General features: G+C 35.5%; 1 protein-coding gene across 1 annotated transcript in view; it reads right to left on the bottom strand.

Annotated features, from left to right (window-relative positions):
- Nucleotides 1–2,596: 2,596 nt before the first annotated feature.
- Nucleotides 2,597–22,065, bottom strand: part of GC (GC vitamin D binding protein) — a 35,073-nt gene continuing 15,604 nt past the window's right edge. Inside the window, exons 5-13 of the mRNA XM_014847229.3 lie at nucleotides 21,856–21,988; nucleotides 21,451–21,545; nucleotides 18,025–18,154; nucleotides 16,577–16,779; nucleotides 15,691–15,820; nucleotides 15,130–15,227; nucleotides 13,047–13,179; nucleotides 6,917–6,971; nucleotides 2,597–2,772 (exon numbers count right to left, since the gene is read on the bottom strand). Coding sequence (XP_014702715.3) covers nucleotides 6,942–6,971; nucleotides 13,047–13,179; nucleotides 15,130–15,227; nucleotides 15,691–15,820; nucleotides 16,577–16,779; nucleotides 18,025–18,154; nucleotides 21,451–21,545; nucleotides 21,856–21,988 — 952 coding nt within the window. The 3' untranslated portion in view covers nucleotides 2,597–2,772; nucleotides 6,917–6,941. The remainder of the gene's footprint in view (nucleotides 2,773–6,916; nucleotides 6,972–13,046; nucleotides 13,180–15,129; nucleotides 15,228–15,690; nucleotides 15,821–16,576; nucleotides 16,780–18,024; nucleotides 18,155–21,450; nucleotides 21,546–21,855; nucleotides 21,989–22,065) is intronic.

The following is a 22,065-nucleotide window of genomic DNA, read 5'->3' as shown; positions in this document are numbered from 1 at the left end:
TAATAGAAAGGCTTTTCCCTTCTTCTGTTCTTAAATTAAAATCGCCATAAAAAGGAGCTTTGTTTTTCAAAAATTTCCAGGTGAGGTGTTAACACACTAATCTTGTGAAGACCATTTAAGGTGATGGTTCCCAGGCACCATCCTCTGTGGAATAACTTAGGAATTCAGAAAAACACAGGAAGTTAGTACTGCAACTTGAAATACTTTAAATCTTGTAAAGGACAACAAAAATAACAGGTCTGTGTAATGGTTAAATTTTATGTATCCACTTGGCTAGGCCATGCTGCTCATTTGTTTGGTCAATCATTAGCCTAGTGGTTGCTCTAAAAACATTTCGTAGGTGTGATTAACATCTACCATCAGCTGACTTTAAGTAAAGGAGATTACCCTTAATGATGCGTGTGGATCTCATCCAATCAGTTGAAGGCCTTAAAAGCAAAAGCTGAGGTTTCCCAGGGAAGAAGAGTTCTACCTTAAAACAGTAGCATACAAACCCTGTGTGAGTTTCCAGACTGTTGGCCTGCCTTACGGCCTTCGGACTTGCCAGCTCCACAATCGTGTAAGACAATTTCTTAAAATAAATCTCTCCATCTCTTTCTCTCTCTTAATAATTATATTTCCTTGGAGAACCCTGACTGGTACAGTTTGTAAGTGTCAATCTTGGAAACAAAGTAGAGTTTTGTTTGTTTCTATCATGGTGAGGACCCAGGTTTTTGGTCGAAGGAGACATGGAAGGTATGGAAAATTGAAGACTACTTATACAAGAGATATTAACTAGTAAAATCAGCTATGGTTGAGAGTACATGAAAATTCAAAAGCATCTCAAATGTTGGGAAGAACTTAGGAAGTAAGCACAAATTTTGGCAATATCTTCTCAAAAGATCTCTGCTTCCTATAAAATGGAACACATGCACAATTATGCATATAAAATTTAAAGCTCTTATACTAAAATGGCAGAGTATTTGGGTCAGCAATTCTTAATATAAAAAAGTGGTGAAAGGTGTTAAGAGTTTGCAGGAAAACATATTTAGGGGAACCGTGAAAACACTGCTTCAACCAATCATGTATTTATTGAATGTTTAGTGACAAAAAACATCGGTTCTTCCTAGTCAGGCATAAAAATACTTGACCAAAATGGATCAGTTTGTAGTAGTTAGTGAACAATTTGTAAATGTAATTTCTCCAGAACAGAGCAGAATTTTCCAAAACTAATTTCACAGAGCAATAATTCTGGGCAATATCCAGAGGAAAAGGGGGTAGTGGTTAAATTCAGGAAACACTAAATTGTGTACAGTAAATTGCAGCTCTGCAAGGGAGATATACTATATTGTGTCTCCAAGACTAATTTGATCAGGAAACACATTCTTTAAACATGCCCATTCATCTTGCATGACAGGCTGGGAATGAAAGCGAAGTCTCTGTTTTGCTCTTTACTGACTCTGTCAACCCTGGGCCACTCGTTTGCCTTTACGGAATCTCCTTTTCCTCATATTTTTGTCAGTGATATTTATGTCTCAGAGGTGGTTTTGAAGCTTTGGCAAGGTAATTTTGGAGGGGAAAAAGAGCTTTAAAAAACCTAAAATGCTGTCTAAATATGTAGTGGATAGCTGCTTGTTTCTTTACTTCACAGCATCTGAAGAACTTCCCTATTTAAGGTGAGTTTCCCATTTTGGAATCTCTGTGGGAGGTCAGACTGCATCTTCTACTACAGAAGCTGCAAGGCGGCAGGCATTTTATTTCCCAATTCCTGGCAGCTGAAGTCTTGGGCTCTTGACCTTGATTTAGTTAATAAAATGCTGGGACTTGGAATCTTAAGGAATAACTAGGGATGATTTTGCTTAATGTGGCCCCAGTTACATTTGCTGTAAAACGTGCCTCATCTCTACATTATAACTCTACCTCTGCTTTGTGATGAATTCAAATTCCTTGAGGCAATTGACAATAAATATAGAAGGTTTCCCTTGGCTTGTATTGGCTTGAGAGGTATTTAATCTGAAAATACGATCTTTCTTTCAAAGCAAAACATGTTGAGTTAAAATACCTTTATTTTCCCTGGGAAAAGAAAGCACAGAGAGAGACTATCCTACATAGCGTATATAGGGGTAAATTTAATTAAGCTAAAATCGTGATGTTTTCAGAACTTTGACTCAAAGTGCTCTGAAGAGTCATCTTTAGCAAAAATAAACTTGTTCAGGTCACAAAGATTTTCTTTTTGCAAGGCAGATATTATCTAATTAATGCCATATGACTTGTAGCTGGGAGCAAGAATTTATTCTTAGGAGGTTCCTTTTCTCTCTCTCTCTCTTTTTTTTTTTTTTTTTTTTTTTTAAGAAGTGAGCTATCTTAGGCTCTTTGTGGTGGAAGCTGGCTAACTTTTCCTTAATGGCACCTATTAAGCCAGAGAAGCAATCAAGGAATGGAGCTTAGTGTGCTGGGAATTGTAGAGTGGATGCTTAATGTTGTGAATCTTTTAGACACAGCAGAGTTCTAGAAAAAAGCAGAGGCTTGTGAGGTTGAAAGTGCCTACTGTAGTATCTTTGTGAAAAATCACAGGAACAGGGCTGAAGAGCAACATTGTAAATCATCCTCAGTAGCATTTATGGTTTGCATTATATTTCAGTTTATTTCGATACCAAATCATCATACTTATCATTGTATTAAGATATTGTAGGTGATAAAAAGCAGGAGTATCTTAGTTGTCTCCCCAGGAGCTCTGAGTTTACTCAGGTTAAGTCATCAGATGTCATTCCCAGGGTGATTCCAGGTCTAGTTCTATGAGAATAATGGAAATAGGTGTTAGAAAAGTAGAGTTCATGGATAACAATCATAATACTGCTCAACAGATTCATATAAGATCAAGTTATTTTTATGTTTAAAGATTAAGGGGCTGGCCCAGTGGCCGAGTGGTTAAGTTCGTGCGCTCCGTTGCAGGCGGCCCAGTGTTTCATTGGTTCGAATCCTGGGTGCGGACGTGGCACTGCTCATCAAACCACAACTAGAAGGACCCACAACGAAGAATATACAACTATGTACCGGGGGGCTTTGAAAAAGGAAAAAAATAAAATCTTTTAAAAAAAAAAAAGATCAATCTGTCTAGGGCTAGCCCCAGTGGCCTAGTGGTTAAGTTTGGTGTGCTCCGCTTCAGTGGCCTGGGTTTGGTTCCCAGGTGCCGACCTACATCACTGGTCTGTCAGTGGCCGTGCCATGGTGGCAGCTCACATACAAAAAGAGGAAGATTGGCGACAGATGTTAGCTCAGGGTGAACCTTCCTCAGTAAAAAAAAAAAAAAAAAAGATAAACCTGTGTAACATGACCTATACATCCACTATGGCTCACCTGACGGGTCCAAAATAAAAAACACAAGAAATTCCCCAAACCTGCATATAAAGTCATCGCTGTTGTTATGCCAAGGTGCATCCTACAGTTTTTTTTTTTCTTTGAACTGATGTATGTAACTTTCTGAGAATTGTAGAATGTGAGAATGAACAATCACTGCCAGAGCAAAAGTAGCAACCAATTACACGTGAGACTCCCAGCCGTGGGATGGAGATAATAGCTCAGTAGTTGTTATTTTAGTGAAACACAGAGTGGGTTTTTTTTTTCCTAGTGAGGAAGATTGTCGCTGAGCTAACATCTGTACCAATCTTCCTCTATTTTGTATGTGGGATGCCACCACAGCGTGGCTTGATGAGCAGTGTGTAGGTCTGCATCCAGGATCTGAGCCCACAGACCCTGGACTGCTGAAGCAGAGTGTGCAAACCTAAACACCATGCCACAGGGCTGGCCCCAGCACTGTTTATATGAAGTCATCTTCTACTTGGTAATGAAGCAAATGTGTCTCCTCTTTGACGTTTTTTTCCTCTCTTTTCCAAAACACTACAGCAGAATTATATTTGCACAATTCTCTTTGCACAGTGTAAGAAATTCCATCTTTCATTGTCTTCAGTGCATTTATGCCTTGGAATGAGGATGGGATGGGGGACACGTCTGTGCTTCCCTACTCGTGTTTCTCTTGTAGTATAAGCACCTGGCTGTGCTGAGTGTGATTCTAGTAGTGTTTTCCATCCAACTTGATTCTGCAGGCTGAGCCAACATCTTTATCTGTTAGCCACCCAGGGAACACTAATTCTTTCAAAAGCTGAAGGAAGAAAAGACAGCTGGCTGTGTGAGATTATTAAGAGACAGTAATTTCCTCTCCAATGGGGCATGCAAATGTGGCCATGATCCATTTTGGTGCTTGAAGAAAGAAATGGATCAAGGAGACCAATAACTGTCAAGACGACAACTCAGATTTATAATAAGACTTCAGTTAAGAATGAAATACCATCAAACTGTTGATGGAAGACATGAATTGTAGGGGTACCTAAGGATGGGAACACCTTGAGACAAAGGCTTCAGCTTCTACAACTTGTTCAAATTTCTTTGAAAATAAATACATAGCAAGCCAAAGTTGTTTTAATAGTTCTAGGAACTGCTTCACAGTAAACGGTATGTGCCACTTCTGCCACTGGAGAGCTTACCTTTTAGAGTAAGAGAAAAATCATAGAAGAAAATGGATATATTCTAGAGAAATTTAAAATATGATAAAAAGACTAGCCTATCTTGGGAAAAAGTTCTCACTACGTAGACTGGAATCATTAAATCAAGTCCTGGATCCAGAGCAGCTCCTGACTGGGACTGTGTTGTTATTGGGCAATGCTGCTGACAATGGAATGAATCCAGAGTTGTCCTATAGAGGTACAGAATTCTCCCTGGAACCCAAGAACCACAATCTGCTAGCTGTGTTCTGGAAACCTAATAAAACATTTAGGTTGTGGCATCCTTTCTGGATATCAAGTGTCCTAGTCCTACAATCTTGTGAGCAAGGTATAACTTGCTCTTTCAAAGCCACATGACTATTCATAATATAACAGTGTTGGTAGCCCTTTATCATTGCAGATTGTGATTATAATAAAGAGGCAGTGGATAAAATTGAGATCCAAAGAGTAAATGCATGGTGTTGAAATCTATGGAAGGAATATGTGAGTGATTTTTTAGGGCTTCCTTCCAGACAATCAAAATGTTTGGGTGGCTAATTAGGTGACGGAGAAATTGAAGGACTAATTAAAGGCCAAAGACAAATGTTGACTAATACAGGAGAAATGATAAAAATTTCTATAGAAGATGAAGATAATGACTATGAACCAGAAAATGTCAGTATATTGGAATCTTCATTAATCTGTCACTGAAAAAAACTGAGTTCACCTATTAACTTAGCATTAGAAGTATTTCTGAAAATTGTTAGGTTAAAAAAAAGCTTACTCCATCAAATTAGTATTGCTTCCCCCTTTATTAGGATAACCCTCTTCTAATTCAATTTGTGCTCCCAGAGCCTGAAAGAATCTACGTGAGACACCCAGAAAATGCACTCTGAGTTGCTAAAGAGTAACATAGTCCAGTGAAAACAAACTCGAAGGCAAAGTTATCACATAGCTTTCCAAACAACCTTAATTCTAATTAAAGTTTAAGGTATCTTGAAGGATGGGAGGTGAGGTAACTGCTGTGTATTGGAATTTTACCTATATGGAGATTACATGACAGTTGAGATATAGGAAGACTAGATTAATTTAAATAAGGAAATAGGAATAGCTTAGCAGAGACCAGATATTATTTTTAACTCTAGAATACTTACATTGCAAGTAACTTGGCTTTTAATTTTTTTTGAAATATAATTGACATATTAGTTTCAGGTGTGACAATTTTTTTCCCCAGAAATTATTCAAAGAACTTACTTTCCCTTTAGGACATAATAGCTACATGCCAAAGCATGAGAATATATAGGCAAGGAAACTTGCTTTAGTTTAGGCTCATGTTATTAGTAGTAGTTGAAGCAGCAGCAACGTTACAAGTATTACTGCTACTGTGTTCTAGGCATTTTATATACACCATCATCTCACTTTATCATTACAACAAAGCTGAGAGGTAGACATTGTAACTTTCTTGTTATGAAACTAACTGAACTTTAGGGATAAATAACTTGCTCAAATTCACAAAGATAGCTGGAGTGGGTGCTCTAATCCAGATTGGGTGATTCCGAAAATGAGTTTCCTTGACCCACCCCCATTGTTCTGCCTCTCAGTGTTAGTTTTCTTTCTTCCTGTTTCAGTTAATTCAAATAGTTGATAGTTGAAAGCTTGAATATAGTGAAATGATTTAATTTCATTAGTCAATGGCTTTTGCTTCCATATTATTTTGCGGAAAGTTGTCAATAAATCAGAAAAATAAAAGTTTTACATCACTGAAAAGCCTCAGTTCAATTAAGATCTGAGATAAACCAAAATCATTGTTTTTGTCACTTTTAAATCTTAGAAGTAATATCTTTAAAATGAATACAATTAAATCTGGAGAGAAAATGTTTTTGAAATGTGCAGAGTTGAGGTCACCTTAAGTTTAAGTTCTGTCTAAACTATTTCATGTTCTTAATATCTTCCTCAGGCATTTTTAAATGGGTGAAAAGGTAATATCTGAAAGAAGCAAATGGTAATATTTCAATAGTTTTGCTTCAATTTGAAGAATGACTCTTTCCTCCTAAGAACACTGCTGGGGTCTCTTTAAGACTTGATGGATTCTGTCTTTAAACTCATTTCTTTTTTCTATTGTATGCATCAGAAGCCCTGAAATGGTCTCTATCTCAGATGTGAGGTTATAATGAATACAGTACCAGGCTGGGGACTTGGATTCTAAGCCTAGATGTGTTAGAAGTTGGTTGTGTATACTTGTGTAAACTCCTTGACTTTTCCAGATACTTAATATTCTAATCTGTAAAATGAGTTTCCATAGACAATGTTAGAATAAATAATTTGGAAGTCTCCTTTCCATTCTATGATTTTTAAAATATATTGTACAAATCTTTGCTGCCTTTAAAAACAATACTTACCTAAGACAATACACATGCATCAAGACTACGGAGAATTTTTCATTTCAGCATCAATCTGAAATGAAAAAAGACTGTTATTTAGTTCACAAAGTATTTTATTTGTAGACTACTATCATGCAGAAGTTACATCAAAATCTGAACCCTGTTTAGAGGAAATGATTTTTGTCAAAATGCAGTTCTGTATTAAACTTTTTATTGGCCATCCTTCATATTTGTTTTCACTATCCCTGCCCTTGAAGAGTTTACAGTGTTCTAGCAAAAGCAGACAAGGAAAAAAAATGACAGTAGTTAATGTGTTAATTATTGGGTGTACATAGACTATAAAGGGACAACAGAAGAGCCTGAGTGCCAGGGAAGGATTCCCAGAGGTGATGTCTAAATTGAATCCTGAAGCTTGATGAAAGATATAGCCAGATTACGGAGTGAGGATACGGCAATCCAGGATGAGTCATTATGTGCAAAAACCTTGAGGTAAGAGCAAGTTTAATGTACTTGAAAAACTGCAAGTAGTTTGGGAGAACCAAAGCAGGAGGAACAAGTAGAGATAAGACTGGAGAGGAAATCAAAGGTCCAAATTCTCTTTTGATTTGAAAAAAAAAGAAAAAACAAAAAAAAGGACTTCAATTTAGAAGCAATGGAGAAGAATTAGAAGAATACGTTAACCATTTTGTCTTTTACAAAGGTTATTTTGACATCAGTGTAGAGACAGGATTGGATGTGAGGCACTGGATGATGACTGGAGACCAATTGAGAGGTAACAACCCAGGTAAAAGATTGCCTAAATTTAAGTACCACTAATGTAGAAGAAGGTAGATGGGGAAATTGAGAGGTATTGAGGAGTTAGAATTGATAATATCTGGAACTTGAATGTGTATGGAAAAAGGAGAAATCAAGGATCACTGTTTTTATCTTGGACAATGGGTTAATGGTAGTGATGTTCGTAAATTTAGGAAATACAAAAGGAGGTTTTAAGGGGAAGATTTTGGGCATGTTGTTTGAATTTCTTGTGGAACAAGAGAGCCCCATAAACAGTTGGATAAAAAGTTTGGGACTGAGGGAAGAGATCCTGGCTGGAGATAGAGATTTGGAGATTAAAAGCATGTCCATGGATGAGAACACTTGGAGAAAATGTAGTGTCATGAAAAGTGAAAAAGACCCAGGAGAAAACTCTGGAAAACAAAGAAATCTAAGGAATGGCTGGAGGAAGAGAACAATGTGAAACAGCACAAGAAGGGAAGAATCATTGAAGGACAAAAAGTAGAATATAATACCACAGATAAAGAAATTGTTTCAAGAAGGAAGGAATGATTGTGGGTATGAGGTGTTTTGTGGAGAATGCTGGTAAGATAAGGACTGAAAAATATTTATTATATTTAGCAAGAAGGAAATTGTCAGTGTGACCTTGTTATTAGTGGTATGGTACCACCAGAAGCCTTACTGCAAAGAGTTGAGGAATTAACAGTAGGTGTGAGGAAGGAGAGTGCATACTACTCTTTCAAGAATCTTGGCTGTAAGGGGAGAAGAAAGAAAAATAGCTAGAGAAAAATAGCTGATAAGCAAAAGTGTCTTATTTTTTTAAGGTAAGGAGATAAGTATCTTTAAATTAGACAGAGCTAGTAAAAAGGAAATGTTGAAGCAAAAGAAGAGTATAAATAAGGGAGGAAGATTCCAAGGAAGCGGGATGAAGGGAATTCAGGGTGACACTACTGACCTGGTATCATTTTTGCTATCTGAACAATAATTTTGGATTTTCAACCAATAGTTAACAGTCTTTTGCTATCAATACTTTGCTTTTGTTATTAGCTAAATTAGGGCTGAATTCTGACAATGAGATGGAGTGAGAATGACAGATTCATACGGACTAAATTTATACAGAGGTCACATGATGTTAGGAAAATCATCTCATTCAACTCGTCTGTAAAAGGAGAATTAAAATGGTACTTAACATTTAGAATTGCTTTAGTTTATTCTATAAACACATACATATAAGGGTGTTAATATTCTACTTAACATATAGTAATGGCTTAATAAATGCTGGTTATGATATTAAGAATCATAAAATCCAGTTATATTGAGAGAGATAAAAACTACAGTGGAGATGCCAGTTTTTCTTGAAGTATGAGAGACAAAGAAAGAAGGGGAGGGACGAGGTGATAAAAGAGGAGGAGAGAGAGTCAGTCTCCTTTTTGCCCAGCTCCCTCTTGGCTATTTGCATTCATCTCTATGTTTTCAAGATTTTAATGATCAACTCCAGCATATAACAGTGGCTTTCTGAATACTTGGGGAAATTATAGTTGATGCCCACTCCCACTCTGTTAGGACATCTTAGAGGAAGCATAGTAAGGAGTTCTCAGAAGAGTGAATAGGGATGCCCGGCCTGAATGATGATGAAGAGAAAAAAAATTTCAAGTCAAACTTTGCAACTGTAAGTTTTTCTGCAGTCACCAAGCCTCTATGGAATTGAAAAAACCAAACCAGTTCTGAGAGTGCCATGGTAAAGCCAAAAGAAAATTATTGGTTATTCTATTTCCTGGTCATTTCAAGATCAGGGTGAGAGTGAGGGTAGATCACCACATAATGAAATGCTAGCATGGTTCAGAAGCTTTGCCACTCTTCCAGCAGCTGTGCCAAGTATATTTAGAATGACAGAGAGAGACAGAGAGATCCTTGGATGTAAATGACTTGGAGTGAATATAATGGATGGGCATTACTTTTTAAGGTAAAAGCTGTTAGATCTCCTTGTCCTATATTTGCTTGATGATAAATTATAATCCAGATTTTATAGGATAAGTGGGACAAATATTCATACTAAGCATTGAGAATGAAAGTGAATGCAGTTCTACCAGATTTTGCCCTAACATGAAGTCAGAAAGTAGAGGTGAGCTGGTTTACCTCGCTATGAAATCAATGTAGAAAGACAATCAAAAAGGCTAATAGAATCAGCAGAGGGTCTAATCTCTGAGTGCCCTAAAGAATCAAATGTGCACAAGTATCTCGACAACTCCATTCCTCTCCCGCTGTAACAATTACTGGAAGATTGGCTACTCAGCAGCAGCACGGCTGTGAATTTACTGGTTGTAAAGCAAGAAAATAGAAAGTTACAAACCTGCCTTCTCACCATTGTAGTTGAAAATAACAAAGTTTTTAAATGGTGATATGTTATAATGAAAAATATACTGCAAAGCAACTCAAAGAAATGAAAAGCAACAGGCTTGAAGGTAGCAGGGGTTTTTGTGCATAAAGCTGTTTGTCTTGTATGATGTCAAAAGGAAAGGGTGTAGCTGGAGAAACATAACAAAGGGGTTGTGGAACTGTTTTACAAAAGTGATATTTTTGAGAGGATGTAAAAAAAAGTTAGACTTTTTTTCTTAATGACTAAATTAGACCCGCAAAGCAAATGCTGCTGGCAGAAAATAATTTCTGGGTAAGATGATTTTATTTTTGTGGGATCAAGCAACCTAAATTCAGCTGTTATATTACCAAAAGCAAATTGGTAGTAAAGGGAGGAACTACTCAGTTGAATTGTTTTATGTTAAATGTTTTAATCCTGATAATGACCCAAATACCCTAATACTTCAGCTCTTCCAGTTTTTATGTTTAGAACTTTAGCTGGTTTGAATTTTGATAAAAGATAAACATGATATATTTCTCAGCAGAATTTAAACAATAGCCATTTATTTTATTGAACTCATTTCATCTGGAATTCTGACTTTATAAATTGTTACAAACAAGATTAGCAAATAGGTATGGAACTAGAGTATAAATGTAGAAATTGGCAGAGGAATCAGAATAAAGAAAAATGAACTAAATGGTATGGCTCAGTTTCTCAAACTGATTAAAACTTTGTTTTTTAGGCAGTGCACTATACAGTAAAAAATAATCCAAACTTCACTGAATGATTAAGAGAATTGATACTCACAACCAAAAACTTTAAAAAATACTCTACATAGCCTAATTTAAAAAGTCACTTCAAGTATAAAAGAGCTGCTATTGAGAACAGAGAATAGACATTTTCTATTTGGAAAAAACCAGACTAGACTCAGCAGAAATTATGAGGGGGAATATCGTGGCTTAATTTGTAGGAAAGTATTCTCATAAGTGAAGCTACCTGGCAATGAAATAGGCTACCTCTAGAAGAAAATAAATTGACTACAGGTATTTATATGGAGGCTGAAAGATCTCTGGAAGGAATTAACTGAGTGAAAAATTACATTAGATGATCTTTATAGTCTTTTTACCACATTTAAATTTTTGTGATTTTTTTAAAGTTAGGTTCTTGGATATTTTCAAATATGCTGTAGTAGGATAATAAATAATAGAAATAGAATAGAAAAATAATAGACTAATAAAATGAAACAAGGCTTTGTTGCTTTCGTGGTTTAATGGATAAAAACTCATGTGAATTCTTAGAGGGCGGGGGAGGTTCTTTAACTTATAGAAAAGGACTTCTAAATTAGCATTTAATTATTAGCCTAAGTGGTATTACCTTTTATATTACAGTTCTTTTATATACAAAAAATTATGGATCAAAAATGTATCATAAATGCTTCTTCTCCAACACATGACAAAATAAACAATAATAAAATCCAGTCAAAGAAGTCTCGGCCACCACCAGCATAGGGAAAGGATACAACTTAATATCAGAAAGAAGTGGGCAAAGGAAGAAAATATTTTGATATGGCATAGAGTTGTTCTTAACCCTGACTCACTATTCCAGAAATGGAATGGGTAAGACAACAAAATTCTTGGAATTGCATTAATATCTCCAAATAAGCAGTAAGGTAGAATGAAGAATTGACCTTATGTTTGACTCTTCTAAATAATTGTGATGATGGCTGGAGAGTTGCAGGTCAGATGGAGGATCTGAACAAATGGGCTTAATATATCCCCAAAAGGCCAGCAAAACATCTCCCCATTGGGTAGGATAGATACTGACTGGGTGGACAAAATTCTGATATGGGATATATAACAAAATCATAGAGACAGCAGAGATCAAGTCTACTAATGATGGACCCACACAGTCTAAACTAGGCTCTCCTCCCCTCCTTCACACCTTCAGTCTACACAAAGATAGAACATGAAGTACCAGCCTCATACTGTGGTTTATAAGAGAAAACCAATAGGCTCAGATGTGGTAAAAGGGATACACTAATTCACCTACTATCAGAAAATAAAAGGTCTGGCTGGAACTGCCTGTCTTATGCACAAGGTAAAAAAATAAATTATCTGGCAACTATGCAATACACTTAAGGGAGAGAGAGTAAGATAGGAGGAGGGGGGATGGGGAAGAGAAATGGGAGAGAGGAGGACGGAGAAGTTGGGGAGCAGGGAGGTGGGAAACAGAATGAGGGGAAGATGGGACCTGGAGAGAAGGGAGAATCACATTTAAAGAAAGATGAACCCAAGAACCAACAAATTAAAAGAAGTGGTGGGGGAAATTGGAAAATATGAATTCTAATTTCTTTATCTTTCAGAGTTGGAAACCAATTGATATCGTCTAAAAGGGAAACTTGCAATTAAAAATGACTCCAACATTTTAATATTAATCTTTTTTTAACTTTTAGAAAATAACTGTTATCATAAAGAAACATTTGTGTGAGCTTTAGTAATGAAGTTGCATTTCTTTTTATGTTAAAACAAAACTTAATTTAATAATTTTTACAATTAAGATAGAAGATATGGTATTCACTTTTCTAAAAGTATCTATCAATCTACCTACTAATACCTATATACACACATATGCATATATGAAATAAAATTTTCACAAAATATTTACTCACTATGTGAGATGAACTAATATTTCTAATATATTCTTATTTTTCTCTTTCATTTAAAACTGTAAATAGGTTACAATCTGCAGTTTGAAAAACACTGCACTATACTTTGCTGCCTGTATTCACAGTTGTGTTTCTTAAAAGTGTAAAGTTTCGTAAGTTTTGTAACTGTCTTAATTTGCTTTTAAATTAGCATAACATGGAAACAGTCATTTTTCTTACTTTCATTGTAAAGACAACAAAGTTATTAATAAGACCAGGAAGTCTGCCACATGCTGGCATTTCAATAACAAGAAAGAAATGAGTAAGTTCTTGAAACATCGAGCAGTGATAAGTGGAGGGTCAAATTTTCTCACCTCAGAATCACAGTAGAGTGGAGGTGAGTTTATGGAACAGCACTTGGAGGCAAAGTCTGAGCGCTTGCCAACTAGCTCTTCGAGTTCCGTGGCTGCAGCATCAGGCGATTTTGCTCGTAATCGCTCTGCCAGTCTGAAAGAGAATTTTTTAAAATAAGATTTTACTAAATGTATTTTATAAACATTTGTAATGCAACATGAGAGTTGCTTCAGATCTTTTACAATAAAAAATGAGAACAGAAATATTTGCCCCTCAAGAAAATTCCATATCTGCGGAATGATTTTTCGTGACTCAATTTGCGATTAGGAAGTAAAATCTACGCCTCTTTTAAGATGGTGGAAGCAAACGTACAAATTGCTGCTGATTTTTATTCCAGTCTTTCTCCTTTCATTCACTCAGTTATATCAACTCGAATGACTTCTATTTTCTCTGACGTTTCATCTTCCCTCGAGTTGTAGATTTCAAGCTCCTTAATGCAGATTTCCATTAGAGGACTTCACATCGCCATAATGCTTTTTTTCTTCTCTCATATTTTATACAGTTTTCCCCCTCAGTTTTCCTACTCCTCAGCTAGATGGGCTGGAAAACACTGAAACAAGGTCAGGAATCTTTGGCTCTTGTTTTTAGCTTTACTCTTAACCAGCTCTCCATCTCACTTTCAAGATGGTGCTAGGACTTGAATTCTCTTGATTCTTTCCAAGTTTGAATTATGATCTTGGTAACTCTCTACCCTCATAATGGACAACTCAGCCTGGTTTTATGACTTTCTCCAAGAATACTTGCCAGCCCAGTAATAGGCAATGGGAGGTAGAAGAGACCCAAATTTAACTAGAGTTGGAGTTGGCAAAGGTAGATGCTGGGAAGTGACAAGCGGGAAAGGGGAACCAGTTTGCTCATAAAGGCGTTAATGAAATGAGTGGGTCCGGAGGGGAGAGAAAGCTAGTCATACCGGAAGGAACTCAGAGGATGGGGCGGGGGAAGGGGGGATGAGATTTAAGATACCTGGACTCAATAATCTCAATCTTCTCTAATTTTATAACCCTAAATGTCAATTCTACTACATTGACATTTTTAATGTATTGAGATTATATAAATTATCACTCAACTGCCCCCTGCGATCCTGGAGTTCAAAACTGTTGGCAGAGAACTTAATCTTGCATTATCTGTTTAATATTATTCTATACTGCCTCCGTAATAGCCTATTAATTATACAATTAATTTTCTGATAACCGGAAAATAACTATTTTGAACTTAGGCTTTCACAGTTTTTCATTTTCTTTTAGAGCTTTGTTAAGGTAGACTCCATGGGGGTCATTGAAAGAGATGTCCTGGTTTGGGGATTCTTTAGAATCGTCTTTTTGTGCAGTTCTATTTGTGATTACTTGAGGCTTATATTGTTCAAGATCATTTGAAATGGGTCTAAGAAATTCACTTAGCGAAGTTGAGAATGACATGGTCTTCTCAACATTTTCCAGGAACCTGGTAAGACTTCTTTCATTATTATGGCCTATTACTTTAGTGTTAACACCTATTTATAAAGAAATGCTTTCTTCTCTTACTTGAGAAAAATGACCATTGTACAACACAATTGATTTAACCTTTCTATTTCCAATTTATAGAGAATACGTGTTGGTGATAGGTGATACTACACTTTTCTGGAAGTTTGGGTTGTCTTGTTAGATAATATGTTGTGAAGTTAGAGAACATTTTTTGGCAGTTTTATAATTTCTCAGTTATGTACAGTGACATCTACAGATAGCTTTGGGGTAAGAATGTTGATAAAGTATGAGCTAATTTTGTCTTTTTGAATCAAGTCCCCGCAGATGTTGTAATTTATATTTTTGTGGCTGTATTCTAATTGACCTCTTATCAGATATACATGACATTTTTTTCCCCAGAAAAGAACTATTTCTTCTCACACAGATATTAGATTCTGACTACTTTTAAAAACTTGCTTAATTACACCTTCTTTTTTTATTACCCCCTTAGCACATCTTAAGTTTTCAATTATGCTTTCAAATCACAATACCAGGCTGAAATTATTGATAAATTTGGAGGAAACAACCAGAATAAGTCTCTTACTTTTTCTTGTACTCAGTAAATGTGTTTTCTGAATAATCTGCACATAGTTCTTGTCCCTTGCCGATGAAAGAGGATAGTTCCTTCTTCAGTTGAGGGCCCTGTAAGAAAACATAATTTCATAACAAAATTATTTGTCTTAAAACACTGTTCCAGGAGGTGTTAAATCAGAATTCCTTGTAATGTATCAGCATGAATGTTTATTATCTACACCAGATATTGGCAAACATTTTCTACATAAGGCCGGGTAGTAAATATTTTAGGCTTTGTAAGCTATGTATAGTCTTTGTTGGTACTGTTCAACTCTGCCAATATGGCACAAAAGCTGCCATAAACAATGAGTATGAATGTGTTCCAATGAAATTTTGCGAATACTGAAATGAATTTCCTAATTTTCATGTGTCATGAAATATTCCTTTTTTTAAAAATCAGTTAAAAATGTAAGATCATTCTTAGCCAACAGGCCATGCAAACACAGCCACTGGGCCAGATCTGGCCCGTGAGCTGCAGTTTGCCAACCCTTGATCTACACCAGGTTGGTAAAGAAAATGTAGCAAATTGTACCTTAGCATTAAAACAGGCAGTAGAGTCTTCAGAGTGGCAGCATTCATCAAGGTTTTTCAGGGTTGAGTCAAGTATTTTACTGAGGAATACTTCTGGAATATGAGTCCTCGCACTTAGTTCAAATATGTACCTGGCATGAGAGAGAAGGAAGGTAACACTTTAACCTGCGTAGATTTGTGTATACATGTCATGTTTTGAAATTTGACATCTATTATAAAGGCAGAACACCTGGCTTCTGCATCTTAAGTAAAAATAAAAGATTCAGCTAAAACTGACTCTAAATCAACAGTTTTAGATTGAAAACAAGATTCTCATTGAAATGCAAGTTAATGGTTGCTTTGAAGCTATCGTTACTAGTTAATACTGAATTAAAACTGTGTATTATATATACATCTGTATATATTACACATAAACATGTCAAATGCATATGAAACGGTCCTTTGTGTAACTATAATACAATGAACCCCGTATAAAGCATCAAGTAGGGACCTTAAGTGGCTTTCTGTAAAAGTTGATTTGTGTAAATTCTTCCATCTTATCCCGTTGCTGTCTATGCATTTATAAAAACAATGAGTGTTTAGACAAATGTAAATAAGAATTTCAGTCTAAATTCAGCTCTCTAATATTGGTAATTTACTTTTCTGATCTGTTAATTCAACCTATTTGTGCAATATTTTTACACCACGAGTATGCATATACTTATATTTTACTCGTAATCTATGCATACTCATGGTGTATGCAACCCATGGTATATCTTAGTTCCTTTGTAGTTGGATGAAAACAGATAAAGACTTATCATTTCTTTCCATTTAATTTCTTTGTCGTTTAATGCTAGCAAATATTGATACTGTCAAGAAAAAGATTTACTGGGATCAACTCTACTTACTGATCGATGGGTTTGGTATTTCCTTTATCACAAACATCTTTATTTGTGGGCAACTCAACGTCTGGAAGCTCAGGGGATTGGGCAGCTGGCATGAAGTAAGTGCACACAAAAACATCCATGGGTGTTTTCTCTTGACAACAGTCATGAAACTTAGAATTCTTTGTGGATAACTTGTCACAAATTTTTAGGGAGTATTCAGGTAGCTGCAAAAGCAATCGTGAGTTTGTACATTGTTAGTTTTCTAGTTGGTCTCATTATTAAGCTCACATGTGAGGGGATGGACTGTAATTAGTTTTCGGGTGGTGAACATGATGTAATCTACACAGAATTCAAAATATATTATAATGTACATCCAAAAATAAATAAATGAAGAAAAAAACCCAAAAAAACAAACAACCCCCCCCAACAAAAAAAAATAAGGAAGGCTTACATATGCTTACAAACCCTTGCATGGTGTACATAAAAGTCAGTGGGAACGCTCTTAGAAAGTAAATTGGTAGAATATTTCTGGAGGGCAATTTGTCAAGATGTGCTAATAGCCTTAAAATGTACAATTTGACTTCTAAGAATTTATTCTCAGAAAATAATTATGGGTGAAGGGAAGATTTAGCCATGAGGGCAGCATCGCTTAAAATATTGAAAAACTGAAACAACCTAAATGATAGAGGATTGGTTAAAAATATGGTACATCTGTGTAGGTAGGTGCAGTGCATGCAACAGATATATAATCCTACTTAGCCACTGTAAGTCAGGTTATAGAAAAACACCTATTAACACAGATGTGTATTCTTAATGGAAAAAGACCAGGCAACACAACATATCAGTTTCTAAAGAGGTCCACAGACTTGGAGTGACCCTGATCTAAAGCAACTGCTCAAATTCATGTCTACTTGAAAGGATTATGTAAATGAAAAATGGTTAAAAAGGTTGAGATGACCATTGAGTTATAACAGGTAAGATAAAAAATATTAGTAACTTCTAATAGTATAATGGTTGCAATATTGTCTGATAGAACTTTGTGATGTTGAAATGATTTGTATCTGTACTGTCCAGTGCTATTGAGCATTTGAAATGTGGCTAGTGTTTCTGAAGAACTGAAGTTTAAATTTTATTTACGTTTAACTAATTATTATTAAACTTGACCATATATTGCTAGTGGCTGCTGTATTAGGCTGTGCAGGTGGGGTAAGGTCTTGGGAATCAGATAATCTTGTTCTTGTTTTGTGTGTGGACTTTGCCACTTACTGGTTGTGTGACTTCAAATTATTGATCCCAAATTATCGATCCTCCCAAATTACCTATTTGCTCAACTGTAAAATGGAGCTACCAATATATTTAAATGTCACAGGATACAGGTGAGGATTCGTTGAGATGATGCATGTAAAAAGCAGCATAGAAAGAGTGCCTGCCACTCAGCACATGGCACATGATGGTGATGCTTCCCTTACCTCCTTGGCCATGCAGTCCTCAGAGGTAGACTCACAGCACTTGGAGAGGATTGTGGTAATATCTTCAGCTAGTGGCAAAACATCCTCCAGATCAGCAGTAGGCACTTTTTGGGCTAATTTTATAAGATGGCTAAACAGTTAAAAATGAATTGTTAGCTTACCCTTATTCTCAGTTTTTCTGGTTTCATTATGAAATTACAGTCTGGAGGAATAATACTGTAGTTTCGACTCTTTGTCCTCAACAACTGCCTGTGATGGGTCCTATGCACTGAAGCTACTATTTAAAATTCAGTCATCACTAATGAATCTTTTCATATTTTCTGTACTGGCCAGATCTACATAGTTGAAGGATGCCTTTAAAATCTTAGATCTAAAACAGCAATAAAGACAGCACTAACATCTCTATATTATATGTAACACCAATGTTGTGTTTTTGTGGCCCCTCATAATCTTCTTAAAAATGTTTTTATAAATTCATTTAGAAACTACAGATAAGAGAAATAATGAAGACCAACAGCCCTAGAGCAGAGTTAATAAATTTTGATGTTATATAACCCTGAAGTATTTTATAAGATTTGCGAGTTATTAAGTATTTTATAAGGGATTATGCTCTGCTGTATTATTCACATATTTGCCTTTTTCATTTACTATATCAGGAATATGTTCTGGAGCGTTAAATATTCTTTTTAAATTGTGACAAAGCACATGATATTGTTTGCCGTCTTAACTATTTTTAAGTGTATAGTTCATTAAGGTTAAATATATTCATATGGTTGTAAAACAGGTCTCTAGAATTTTTCATCTCGCAAAACTGAAACACTACACCCATTAAACACTGATTGTCTCCCCCAACCCTCAGCCATTGGCAACCATTTTTACTTTCTGTTTCTATGATTTTGACTACTTTAGGTACTCTGTATGAGTGAAATCATACAGTATTTGTCCTTTTGTGACTGCTTATTTTGCTTAGCACAATGTCTTCAATGTTCATCCATAGTGTAGCATGTGACAGTATTTTTTTAAGGCCAGATAATATTCTATTGTATATATACACCACTTTCTTTACCCATTCATCTTTCAGTGGACATGTGAGTTGATTCCACCTCTTGGCTATTGTGAATAATGCCTTATTTAAGATAAATGTGCAAATATATCTTTGAGATCTTGCTTTGAATTCCTCTGGATATGTATGTATTTAAGTTTTTGAGGAACATCTATACTTTTTTTGTTAATGGCTGCACCATTTTACATTCCCATCAACAGTGCACAAGGATTCCAATTTCTCCACATCCTTGCCAACACTAGTTTTTTCTGTTCTTTTGGTAGTGGCTATCCTAATGGGTGTGAGATGATATCTTGTTATGGTTTTGGTTTGCATTTCTCTTATGATTAGTGATGTTGAGCATCTTTTCATATGCTACTTGGCCATTTATGTGTATTTTTTGGAGAACTGTCTATTCAATTCTCTTTAATTGAGTTTTTTGTTGTTGTTGTTGAGTTGTAGAACTTCCTTATACAGTCTGGATATTAAACCCTTGTTAGATATATGACTCGCAAATGTTTTATCCCATTCTGTGAGTTGCCCTTTCATTCAGTTGACTGTTTCCTTTAATGCACCAAAATTTAAGTCTGATGTAGTCCCATTTGTCTATTTTTTGCTCTTGTTGTCCATGCTTTGGTGTCATTTCCAAGAAATCATTGCCAAGTCCAGCGTCCTGAAGCTTTTCCCCTAGGTTTTCTTCTAGGAGTTCATAGTTTTAGGCTTTATGTTTAGGTCTTTAATCCATTTTGAATTAATTAATATGTAAAGTAAGGGCTCAACTTCATTTTTTTGCAGGTGGATATCTAATTTTCCTAGCACCATTTGTTGAAGAGACTGTCCTTTCCCCATTGTGTAGTCTTGGCACTCTTGCCAAAAATCTTTTGGCCAAATACATAAGGGTTTATTTCTGACCTCTCTATTCTGTTCCACTGATCTATCTCTTTTCATGCTAGTGCCACAGTGTCTTGATTACAGTTGCTTTGTAGTATGTTTTGCAATGAGGAAGTGTGAGGCTTATCACTTTGTTCTTTTTTGAGTTTGTTTTGCCTATACAGAGACCCTTGATGTTCCATGTGAATTTTAGGATTTTTTTCTTCTATTTTTGCAAAAAAGTGCCATTGGGCTATTGGTAGAAATTGCATTGAATCTGTAGATTGCTTTGGATAGTCTGGACATTTTAACAGTATTAATTCTTCTAATCCATGAGCATGGAATGTCTTTCTATTTATATGTTCTTTGATTTCTTTTAGCAGTGTTTTGTAGTTTTCATTAAATATTCTTTTACGATATACTTATAACAAACTACATGGCATTGTTTCATATGGATATACCATAATTGATTTAAGTATGCTGTATTCTAGTGACATTTAGGAGTCCCTAACTTTTTCATATTTAAAAACAATATTTTTAGCTAAATCTTTGTTCACACTCAATGCTATTTCCTTGGATCAAATTCCTGGACACCAACGCCAGTATAAATTAATAATTAAGATATAAAGCCACCTGTAAGATATATATATATATGTGTGTGTATATATACATATATATATGTTATAAATTCCTATGTTGTACTTGCCAACTATACTATCTTAATGTAAAAGGAAAACTAAAGGGAAGGTCAACAGAAAATGCATTTAGTATTTGAGCAGTTCTAATGGAAGATTATTTTTAAAGGACTCACGAAAGTAGCTTCTATTCCCATTAGGGAATTTTAGCATGAAATAGATTCTTTCATCACCATTAGAGGAAAAAAGCTTGTGGATCAGTGTAAAAAGAAAAGAGACTGTAAATACTGAAAATATAAAGCTAGCAAATCTAGTTGTCTGAGACATGAGAGAAGTGTAAACCTAGAAACTGTCAAAATTAAAATATAGAGTTAACAGTAGCCATACAAAAATCAAAATGGAGGTTACAAATAAAGTAGCTAAGTAATTAGAATAAATTCATGAAGCTTAAGGGTTATGTACTACATAGCACAAAGCTTCAGATAACAAATAAGAATTCAGGAAGTTTCATCCCAAGAAAAAAGTGGGCAAAGCAAATAAGAGGTGATGAAAAAAAACGGTTTATTTTTGCTTTTGTGTTTGCAGTATATGGTAATATGAATATTGAGGAAACAATTTCTAGTAGTCTACCAGTTTTCCCATATGAGTATATAGAAAATGTCGATTAAAAGCAAATCTCATGTTTTACACATAGCCTTTTTCCTTATTCACATTTTGTGTAGAGAAAAGAAAGAACCGGGCCATATTTTTGAGGATTATTGGAGCCTAAGACTATAGTCTATATCTTCTATTACGAACATTTTCTTAGAGAATCATATTATTGTGGATGGATAGTACAGAATCAAACAGCTAAACATGCAGGTGGTGCTTCATCTTTACCTGAGCCTTGATTTCTCCTTCCCGTAAGCAGCATATTGTGAGCAGAGTCTATTTGACATAATGGTGAGAAGTGATAAATGCTTAGTCTGGAGTCTCTAGAAAAAAAGTGAGAATCTCATTAGATAGTCAAGAACCATTGAAAGCAGTGTGCAGGATGGCAGAAAGAGACTGTTATCATGATTTTTATTGTTGATCACTAGAAAATTGAATTCTGACTAAAGGAACTTATTGATATTTCTTTCCCAGAGGTGATTATGTTTATTTTTCCAATTGACAAAATGCAAAAGAGGCATTTTAGAAACTTTTACTGATTCCACAATCTCAACTTCTACCATTATTTAAAAGGAATGGCATTAATAGAAGAAAAAAAAATAGAACATGGCTATGTAATAAAATGACACCTACCTCTTTCAAAAAGCACACTGTTGGGCTTGGTGAGGTACAGCAGGACCCTACCATAGAGAGATAACTCTTGGTGTAACCGACTAAAAGTGGCAGAGGAGCTTGTCCATAATTAATGGAGTATTCATACATAAATCTGTGGGGGGAAAAAGCAGGATTGGTCAAAACATTTGTGGGAAACAATCTACTTTTTCCTGAGGATTTTGATGGAGA

This window comes from Equus asinus, chromosome 3 (assembly GCF_041296235.1).
Source record: "Equus asinus isolate D_3611 breed Donkey chromosome 3, EquAss-T2T_v2, whole genome shotgun sequence".
Classification (NCBI taxonomy): Eukaryota; Metazoa; Chordata; class Mammalia; order Perissodactyla; family Equidae; genus Equus; species Equus asinus.
Note: the sequence above shows the minus strand (reverse complement) of the source record. Positions and strands in the feature narration are given on the sequence as shown.